Source organism: Monopterus albus, unplaced genomic scaffold (genome assembly GCF_001952655.1).
Source record: "Monopterus albus unplaced genomic scaffold, M_albus_1.0 scaffold3.1, whole genome shotgun sequence".
In the NCBI taxonomy this organism is placed as follows: Eukaryota; Metazoa; Chordata; class Actinopteri; order Synbranchiformes; family Synbranchidae; genus Monopterus; species Monopterus albus.
In genome coordinates this window covers 4,649,959-4,660,522 of record NW_018127883.1, presented here as the reverse complement: position 1 = coordinate 4,660,522, position 10,564 = coordinate 4,649,959, and the positions used below count along the sequence as shown (strand labels likewise).

The window sequence follows — 10,564 nt, the reverse complement described above, 5'->3', positions numbered from 1 at the left end:
TGTTGCTGCAACATGATGCCACAGCTAAGTGCTGTGGTGTGTGGCTGGACTCTGTCTATATACTGTATAATCCACAGTCAGACAAAACAGAATAAACAATTTAGTTTTAAACCGGATTAGGTCACATTCTGAGTGCAATCTTTTCAGGCTGTCTGGGAAAGTGACTGGCTGAGATCAAGTGACATCTTAATTACTGTATTTACTCAAGATAAAGGAAAGAATGAAAGACTGAAAATGTCATCTAAAGTATCTCCTCTAGAGAATGCCAAAACCACGTGTCTGGTTATGCTTGTCACAGTCCAGTAGGACTGGACTGGTTTGTCTTTAATGATTATTCTTACTCACTGATTTAAAATGTTTTGACACTCTGGGAAAAAAAAAACACAACAGACTAATTTGTGAGATGTTTCTAAGGTGGAAAACACCAGACAGCTGATTTAATCAGTTGATTTTTCCTTTCAGAATAGTAGTTATGTGCAAACAAAGCTGCAGAGATTAGGTTGGTGCAGTGAACCTGGCATAAATTCTAGGCTATGATGCTTTAGTCTCAGTAATAGTATATGGCAAGCAAGTGGAGAGACAAAGATTAGGTTTTGGGTGGAAGGGATGACCTATGATTTACTATAAGAACAATACTTCACTTAGAAATTTAAGACATGGGTGGAGTCATTTACCTGTGACTCTCGGCTTTGAGCTTTAAATCTATAGTTGTTTCCATGTTTGCTCAGAGCTTGTACATGCTCTATCATGTATAGTACAACAGAGACTCCAGCATATGGCTCACAATGATTATGTTTCACTGTCCCACAGGCTGAAGCTTCCACTAAGAATCTGACCCAGAGTGCTGACAAATCACTGCTGACCCAACCCACAACTAGCCAGCAGACTCCGCTGTTTCAACCAGTGCTTCCAGACGTCCCAGTCATCACCGGAGTGGAGGAGAGCACAGGTGCAACTGGAGACCAAGATGACAAAGAGGAGCTTGAGTTTCCTCATGACCTGCTGCCCAGTCTAGACTTCAGCAGTGAGTTCAACATCTGGGAATCCTCACTAGGGTAAGCTCAGGGCTACACAAAGGTGCGCACACATGTGCACACATGCATACACAATAGTGCAGATAATAATTACTACACTTTTTCTCATAATGTTAAGATAAAACTGTGACTTGATATCACATGAGGAAGAGAGACAAGTTATTGTTTGGCTTTTGGTGGCTGTTACAGTTCTGAGAACATGTGATTGATACAGTTGATAGAATTTCTTGTCTACTTCATTTAAAAAATGGTGGGTCAAGTAAAACCAGCGTGTAGGATTCTCTGCATAAGATGCACAATAAATTTGGTGTCACTGTGTTGCATAACTAGTTTCAAAGGCCTTGAAAACCTATTTTTTCAATTATTTTCTGGGGTTCTTCATGTACCTACACCAGTTTTCTGCCACAATCAGAACAGTTCTGGATACTTCACATAAAGGATATCTATATTTACATTTTGTCCTTTGCTTTTCTGATTACTTTAAAGTGGGTAGAACTCAGTAGGTGATGCAAACTTCTGTGCATCAATCAGAATTAAGCAATATTTGGATTAAATTGAGATGTTTTTTTATGCTGATACCACTGTCAATCAATCCACACCCACCCAGTCTTCATGAAGCAGATCAGCTAACTTTATAGAGTGTTAAATGCTTAATACCGAACAATAATAAGGTTTTCCTCAGAAATTGTCTGTTTTGTAAAATGTCAGAAAAACTAAAGATTTGAACCCAGGGGTTTTGAATTGCAGAATAAAAAATATGCCCAATGTTTCAATTCACAAACAATCAATATATTTATTATCTACACCTTTTCGTTCCTGTTGAGGCCCATGAGAGGACTGGAGCTTATCCCAGCATGCACTGGGTAAGACACAGAATGTCCCTGAACAGGTCACCAATAAGCTGTAGAAAATAACACAGAGACATACAGTATGACTGTAGCTTGTGTTTCAACTGGTGTAGCTTAACTTTGATCAACTGTGTGCAAACACTGTAGTATTCTTTAAAACATTCTATTATACTTAATGTTTATATTACAAACTTGGTTATTTTTCAAGATAGAAAATTGTGTAATAATGAGATAGAGTACACCAACCTTGATGGGACATTAGTTAAAGCATTACTGTGTAATAAAGTATTGTATACAGTATTAAATTAGCTGTCTGTAGATCTGCTTGTAGTAGATCTATGTAGTAGATCTGTGCCAATAAATCAGTCAAGGTGAAAATTAATCTGATACTGATTTGTTGCATTTATAAATGTGTGTCCATGTGTCTGTATATGGTGTGGGCTTGTGTTTGCAGAGCTCAGACTAGCTCAGGTGAAAGGAAATGTGAGCAGATGAACCCTCTGCTGGCGGGCCTGCAGCATCACACGGACGTTAGTCGACCTCTGGTGGTCCTCGATACATGGTACCACATAGACTTAGCATGAAGGGGGAGAACGGGGCATCTGCTGTGGGAGTGTCGTCAGCAGTAGAGAGCTTGATAAAGAGTAAAACCAGGGAGCATGGAGTGGAACGGAAACATAAAAGGATGACTATTTTTAACTCGCACTTGAGTCTCATATTGTGGTTTGGGTGTGGGCTGTATAAGTAGACATGGTTTGAGGTGTGGATGTTTGTTTTGTTTCATGCTTGGGTGAATTATCTGACTGACTTCATGCTCTGCTTCAAGTGTTGCCTAGCGTTCTGCTTTTGTCTTATCAATGACTTTAATTGCACTAATTTATCTAAGTCCTAAATGTGTTCTGACAGTACAGCTATTATGGCTTTATACGAATATGTAAAAGTGTGAATTTAAACAAGCAGTGTGAAAATTTTCCCTGAATAAGTTAAATATCTCTGTCTGAGATGAAATAAAACCTATATTCCTGCTTTTAAAGCCAAACACTGCAGAGTAAGAGGACAAACACAGGCTTAACATATAATACTGCAGAAACACCTGGTTTTAAATGGCAGGCAGCAGCTTGTTGCACAGCAGAACTTGACAGCTGCATAAGTTAAATCTGTTTTGCTGTTCCACCCTTTAGTAGGACGTGCCAATTGACTATGACACACGCTTGAGCGGCTGGTCGGTAGGGTGGGTGAGTAACATGTTGTTAGGGCACAGGTTGTGACAGAGCTAATCACATGAGACTGTATTAACCAATCACTCACAATGATGCTTAAAAAGTTATGTAATTTCTCACTTTACCTATTTAAATCTAGGCGTGAATACTGAGTCTCGTTATAGACATTGTTACATGTTTTACAAAAACAGATTTCTACACATCAGCTGGTGACTTGAATAGGAGTGCATATAATTTTATATCTAAATAACTATAGTGGATTTATACAGTTTATGGGGCTTAAAGATGAGGACTATCTACACCATTGTCCTGTTAATGGCTTAGCAGTGACTCAGCAAATACAACTGAATAGCACAAAGCCAGCCTGTTACAGGCATTATTCTACATGCTCTAATATCATAATGCTGACCGTGTACCCTAGGGAATGTTTTACAGAGTCACTGCTCTGATAGGTTTATCTGTTTATGTAATTTATTGTCATCAATTTTTTTTCTTAAGGGAATAATAATAATAAGGCTGAAAGTAGCGACATAACAGTTACAGCTTAGTAATATCTTTTAAATAAAAATAATGTATAGTACTACTCAGTATGATCACAGTACACAAGAGCCTAACTGGAATAAAAGCTTTTTATAGTGGTTACTATTGTACAGTATGTAAAGGATGCTGCAATGCTTAGTATCTGTGTTGTCACGTTCATGCTGACAGTACTAGGTTTATACTCAAGTTAGCATGAAGAATGTAAGGCCTAATTTACATAGTTCAGTTAGAAGATCAGGCATATTTTTATTTGAAGGCATGTGTCGTGTGTGGTGTCTGCATAGCGTAAAGTGTGGTGTCTTGAGCATGGGCTTCTGCTCTGCCAGTAGCAGCGTTCTGTGGCATTATGGATTGACCAGCTGTCTGCATGCCAATCCTGCAGACTCTTAACTCTGTCACCCTACCCTCATCTCAGGCCTCATGACAGTGACCCAGTTCTCACAGAAGCCCAACCTACTGCCACGCCTTTTCTGGTTGTACGACCTCTGACCCCTCCCCCATCAGTGCTCCAAGACCGGGAGCTCCAAGAGGTCTTCCAGGAATGTGAAGAGCAAATGGTCTCAATGGGCATATTTAATCCTGTGAAGGCCCCTAGTAATATACCTGAGACAGTTAATGATGTAGGAACGAAAACTGGAAAAGGGATGGTTAACAAGTCCAATGAGTCATCGTCACTGCTTCCAATCACTGTCCAGCCAGGACATAGCAACGGGGGCCATGGAAACAAGACTACACAGAGAAACAGTGAGGCAGCAAACAGGCAGAAGGATACAGTTCAGTTTAGTTTCAGAAATTACATACTGGGTACTGAGGATAGTGTAGTAGAGGGGAGTGAAATAAATGCAACACAGAGGCTGGATGAATGTCCAGAGATTAAGCCAAGAAAAGAACCAGAACAGAAAGAAACACCCACACATACACAGTTAGAAACGGCAACAAATACAGATTCATATGAAGAAAGCCCAAACTGTGCTGTCAGTGAGCAGAGAGAGGATCTAAGAGGGGAATATGATGTTTCTAATGCAAACATTGAGGAAAATGAAACACTGGAGTGTTTTAATCTTAATTTTAAGGATAAAGATGCATTAACAGAGCTGCAGTCAGAAGCACAGACAGGAACATGCACAGAGGAGCTTCAGTCAGAGTCAAAAACGGACAAACAGATGGATTCAGCCTGTGGCAGGCATGCTGGGCAGGACAAAGAGGCAAAGGACAGAGAAAAAAAGAAACAAGTGGAGAAGAGCACAGAGACTGAACAGAAAGACAAACAGGAAGCAAAGGCAGTAGTACAGTCTGAAAATGATGTACAGGCAAATGCTGAATCTGTGTCAGAAGCAGACACTCAGGTTGTAATTTGTGGGAAACAGCGTGATATTGGGTGTGATTACAAGGAGCGGCTGAGTCCCAGGGGAAAGCCCACCTCCAGTCCTCCATTGTCATTCTCTCACAGTGTGCAGGATCATCTTACTGACTCTGCCTATTCATCTGCAGCCAACCAAAGTCTTTTACAAAGGTGTCATCAGTCAGCCCCATATGGTATGAATCACAGCTCAGATGAAAGCCCACAGTGGAAGCAACAGGCAACTGAAGGTGTCACTGGAAACCAAAATACGCCCCCGGCATTTGTCCAAACTACAGTTATCAATCCAGCTGCTTCCATTGATAAGAGATCAGATGCGCAAACACAGGAGGCTATAGTTTCCACAGAAGCAGCGATACTCACACAGGAGAATCTGAGCCCACTCACCAACAGCCAAACTGGTGTGGGAGAGAGTTGCATGGAGAGTGCCCTTAAAGAGCCTTTAATGGTGGTTGCTGCGTTGCCGCTGACAACACCCACTATGCCAGAAGTGATAAAAAGCAGGAGAGAGGGAGGAAGCGTGAGGCATGATTCACTGGAGAGAGTAGCTATTGTAGGAATCGCAGAGAGTGAGAAAGCAGTAGGAGAAAACGATTTGGGAGGAACAGACAAGTGCCTCGGCTCTGCAGACAGCGAGAGGGGAGGACTCCTGGACAGCCTTCCTCAGTTCTCATTAATCTGTCCACTTGCTTCCTCAGCCACAGAAGGACAGGCAGCATTCGAAGAAAGCTGCAGCAGCAAAATGCCACACAACTCGGCTGAGACTGAAATGAAGGGACAGAGAGAAACAGCCATTTGCAGACCAGACACAGAGCTCTCACCAGCTGAGGAGGGAGACGGAGAAAAGGAGCCACTCCCATCAGAAGCCTGTATCAATACTTCTCCCCTTGGGCTACTCATTGGTCCTGATTGTCAGAATCACAGTGCTGCGGGATTGGAGCGGGCGGGGGAGGAGGTGGGAGAGAAAGGAAGGCTAGCTAGAGAGCACGGTTCACTCAGCCAGCCAGAAGGCTCCACTAGTGGAGTGTCATCAGCTGAGACAGAGACGTGTCCGCCCACCGATGTTGCAGAGTCACAGCTAAAGTCACAGAGCTGGAGTGAGCTGAATTCTACCATCACTCAGAGCATCTGCACTGAACAGGACCATCTCTCTTACTTCTACCAGGAGCAGCATCGCACAGTAATTTCACCTCTCCCCACACACCCTGAGCAGGGCTCCAGCGACACAAACGGAGGGGTAAGGTCTGATCTCAAACAGAATTTGATTTCAGAGGAAGCGCTGTCTTTGGGACACACTTGTGAGGAGTCATCTATTGCAGAAGCAGACAGAAACAACGACCAAGTCTTCCTGTCTTTAATCTCACCGCAGCCTTTGACTGCTTCACAACAAATCCCAGCTGAGCAACAAGCAAGCAACAATCAACAGATCCAGCCCGAAAGTAGCTCATCAGAAGCCAGGACAGCCGAAAGTGCAACTGAATTCCAAGTTCAAGCTCTGACCGAGAGCAATAGCAGTAGCTCTGCTATGTCTGGAGTAGGCGTGTATGTATGTGAACGCAGTGAAGGCAACAGGGTTCACTTTGCGGACAACGTGAAACAAGAGGCCGGTTCCTCTGTGGATCTCAGGAACAAGTCAATGTCGGCTATGGATAACGCCTCTTTGCCTCCACTAACCATACATGAGAGTTTGTATAATCCTGTCGTTGAGGCCAGTTACATCTTTCCAGAATTCCTCACCTTGAAGAGGCCAGAAATCCCTACAAATGCAGCTCCTACAAAGGATGAACCAGCAATACAGAGCTCAGCTGACTTTCCAAAGACACAGAAAGATGTTGTGTTGGATGAAGGCAATGTGGAGACTAAAGACACCAAGGAGAACGTTGCCAGAGATCAGTCAGCAAACAACAACTTGGTGACAAGCGCTTCGGATTTAGAGTCGGTGTCTGAGACCTGCATGAAAGAGCTTCCGTGTCCCACAGAGAAGAATCAAACTGGTAATAAAGAATGTTTTGAAATTTTACAAACAGCAGGAAGTGCCACTCCTGAGCCTGATCATCTAACAGCTGAGCAGGTGTCAGAAAAGGCGACAAAGCAAGAAGAAGCAGATACAGAGAAGGGCCCTATAAATCAATGTTTGCCAAAGGATACAGAGCTAGATAAGTTGCATGCTGAGTCTAAATGCTCAGTCAAAACTGGCCAGGCTCAGAAGCCACTTTTATTAAGTGATACTGCTGCCACTGTTGAAGAAAAAGAAGGTAACCAGAAACCTCTTTCCTCACATTCTGTGCTTCCAGCTAATTATACCTGCAAGCCTTTAAGTGATGTATCCACTGAATTGCCTGTTGGACATCTCTCTAGTGACCCTGACTCCAATTCACAACCAGATACTGTGACCGTGGCCTGCGCAGCCTCTCTTCAGGTACAGCCTAGTGACCCCAGTTATCAGCCTCTCATCCAATTAGATCAAACATCTGCTTGTGGACCCGTTACCGCAGATCCGATGAAAGCTAGTGAGGAGCCTAAGGCTACAGTTCACTCTGCTGATCTGACAATGGATGAATCAGTGACTTCAGAAGTGACAGCCTCTGACCAGTCAATTCCTATTATAGAGCAATGTCCCAGTAATCCTACTTTAGTGCTGCAGCCTCCTGGCCCAATGTTGAGTCACTTGGAGTTTATTACTGACTGCATCTCGCTTCCTGAGCAGGCAGATAAGCACACTGCTTATGGTGACAGCAGGAGCAAAGTCTCCGCAGAGGTGGATGACACCAAGAGCAAGGAAATGTCTTTAGTACAGGATCTGGAGAACAATGTCAGTTTCAAAGCCAGTGAGACCTGCCTGAAACTGGAAGATAGAAATGATGCTATGGAGTTTGTCAGCGAACTTGAGAAACCTATGAATAATCATGCAAATATTCTATTTTCACAAGAGCAAAATGTGCCTCTTCCAACCCAGCCTCCTGGCACAGTGGATGTAGTGGCAATGGATGAGCCTGCTAATGTAGTTCCTTTATCTCAAAGTGAGCCAGACTCTATTGACATTAAATCTGTTATTTGGGAAGCATCCATTAGGGAAGACCTCATAAATGTTAGCTGTCCACTGAGCTCTGACCCACCTATTATTGAAGCTTATGATGAAATTAAACAGGACAATTTGAAAGAGAAACACAACATGGGCCATCAGGTTTCCTTTGAAGAAGAAAAGAAACACAATGTAGAGGCAATAATGGATAATCAAAGGGAAACAGAAGACAGTTGTGAACTGCAGACAGGAAAGGCAGACACAAGACCACAACAGAGTAAAGGACCAGATAAAAAAGCTGTAGATGAAAACGGAGACCTACAACCACCAGATAAACATAAAGTGCAAATGTCTACATTACCTATAAGAGATATGAAAGAAGAAGAGGAAAGGAACAGTAGTATTGTATCTAAAATCCAAACTCTGACAGCAGCACTGGAGCACAGCTCTGACAGGGACATGGAACCAGCTTTGACTGCAGAGCTTGGCCAGTTACAGTCCACTAAGCAACAGGAGCAAGAGCAGCAGCATCAGGGATCTAGTGGGCTAGAGAGGGAGCAAATTACTCTTAGCCAGGTCAGAGAGACCACAGCCATTGTTCCAGGGCTGAAAGGGGTGGCAGAAAAAGGAAGCGGCTTTGCTGGGAGTTCATGTCAGTCAGGAAGTAGGAATGAGCTGAGAGGTGATGACAGCAAAAGAAATGAACAAGTGATGGGTTTAGAAAAAGATGAGGGAGACAGAGCACATGCAGTATTAGGGATTGACCGGGTTTATGTACCTCCTCACATTGCAAATGATTTAAATGGGAGCGGAAGGGCTGCTGAGGGAAACGCCTCAGCTAACATAGGGCTAGTAACAGCTTGCTCTCATGTAGGAGAAACAAGACAAGGTAGTGAGGTTAAAATCCCTGGGTTAGGAGAGCTTTGGTCGGATACAGACTTAATCTCAGGCACTGAGTTTGGAAGTGATCTGGGTGGTGAATGTCAGTCAGCTGCTGTATATGTGGAGTCTGCAACACAGGAACATCAGACCACAAAAAAATTCACTACTCTGCCAGATCCTGTTGGGAAACCAGAAGCTGTGGAAAAGGCCCTCAGTGTTGCTACGGCAGTGAAAAGGAGCAGTAATGAAACTGAGGAGTGTGAAATTGACAATACAGTGTGTGAGCCTTTTGAGCTCCAAAGCTCCAATAAAACCTCACCCACACAGAGCAGCAGCCCAGTAATACAAACATCCATAAAAGGCCCCGATGTAGAAGAGATCACAAAGGAAGATAAAGCAGCTTTGGACAAAGAGAAAGCTACCAATCAGGGCAAGGGACAACATGAGATAAAAGAGAGAGACACTGAAGCAATGGTAAAACAGGGAGTCCTAAATCCAGCTGGGAGTGTTCCGGATCTCTGTGACAGTGGGATGTCACAGACTACTGTTTGTGACTCTGAGGGCAGCACTTGTCTTTCTAAGGCAACAGAACATAACAATGATCGAACAGATAAAATAACTTTTGATGTTATCACAGCTCCATGTGTTCCTAAGTGCTCGGAAGATTTAGCGTTGACCCCTCTTGCAGCCCCCACCCAGTCAGAGAAGCTACATGAACAGGTGTTACTGTCAAAGCCCCTAGAAGATATTGTGGTAAACCTCATTGCTGCTGCTTCCCAGTGTGAAGGGGAGCCACTTGAAACAACCCCTGCCTACACCTCTGCTATTGAACAAGAGTCTGTGAATACAGGGGCTTCAGATGTGTCAGGGCATCCTGCTCCTGCACTAACAGCCCAAGAACCAGATACAACCTGGATTAAAGCTTTAAAAGAAGCTGCAGCGCATTCCCAGAGTGAACAAGTGAACACAGTGGAGACCTCAAGGTAAACACAAGAGCATGCATTTGAAATTATTACAAGCAGACGGACTTAAGAATTACTGCAGATTAGAGGAGCACACGCGACCACTTTGCTAAAAAATATGTAAATGGAAAATAAGTGGCGTGCTTGTGTTTAAAAGGTCAGTGGAGGCTATCGTGACACCCCCCCCAATGTATTTTACAAAGTATGTTAGCATGCTACCACTACTAAAGAATAAAGAATTGGGTAGATGAGTATCTTCACTTATATTAATATTTGCATGCGTTGTAAATCGGTAATGTTCAGCACTACTAGATTTCTGAGGTTTATTTCAGCACGGCATTCCAGTAACACCATGTTCAGGGCTTGTTTGCAGTGAAGGGGGCAGTGTGACAATGAATATGAATGAGGAAGTAAACACAGAGCTGCATTTTGTCTTGACTTGAGCTCGGGTCAGATGACTGTGTCTACTGAAATCTAATGGAAGTAATGTAGCCCTTTATAATCAAAAGATGACATCAGCTGTGACATCGTTCCTGATCCCCAGGACAAGAATGAGCCTTTTCTCACCCAGAACACACTGCTCAGCACAGTGCAACAACAATAAAACACACACACGTACCTACAGTACTTCTACGTACTTCTACACACACACACACACACACACACACACACACACACACACACACACACACACAC

The 10,564-nt window shown here is 43.3% G+C and overlaps 1 protein-coding gene across 9 annotated transcripts in view; it reads left to right on the top strand.

Moving 5' to 3' along the window:
• Nucleotides 1-10,564, top strand: part of tacc2 (transforming, acidic coiled-coil containing protein 2) — a 47,586-nt gene that overhangs the window by 6,144 nt on the left and 30,878 nt on the right. For all 9 annotated transcript variants that reach the window (XM_020603190.1, XM_020603229.1, XM_020603171.1 and 6 more), the window contains 3 exons: nucleotides 811-1,055; nucleotides 2,337-2,444; nucleotides 4,058-9,889. In XM_020603190.1, coding sequence (XP_020458846.1) covers nucleotides 811-1,055; nucleotides 2,337-2,444; nucleotides 4,058-9,889 — 6,185 coding nt within the window. The remainder of the gene's footprint in view (nucleotides 1-810; nucleotides 1,056-2,336; nucleotides 2,445-4,057; nucleotides 9,890-10,564) is intronic.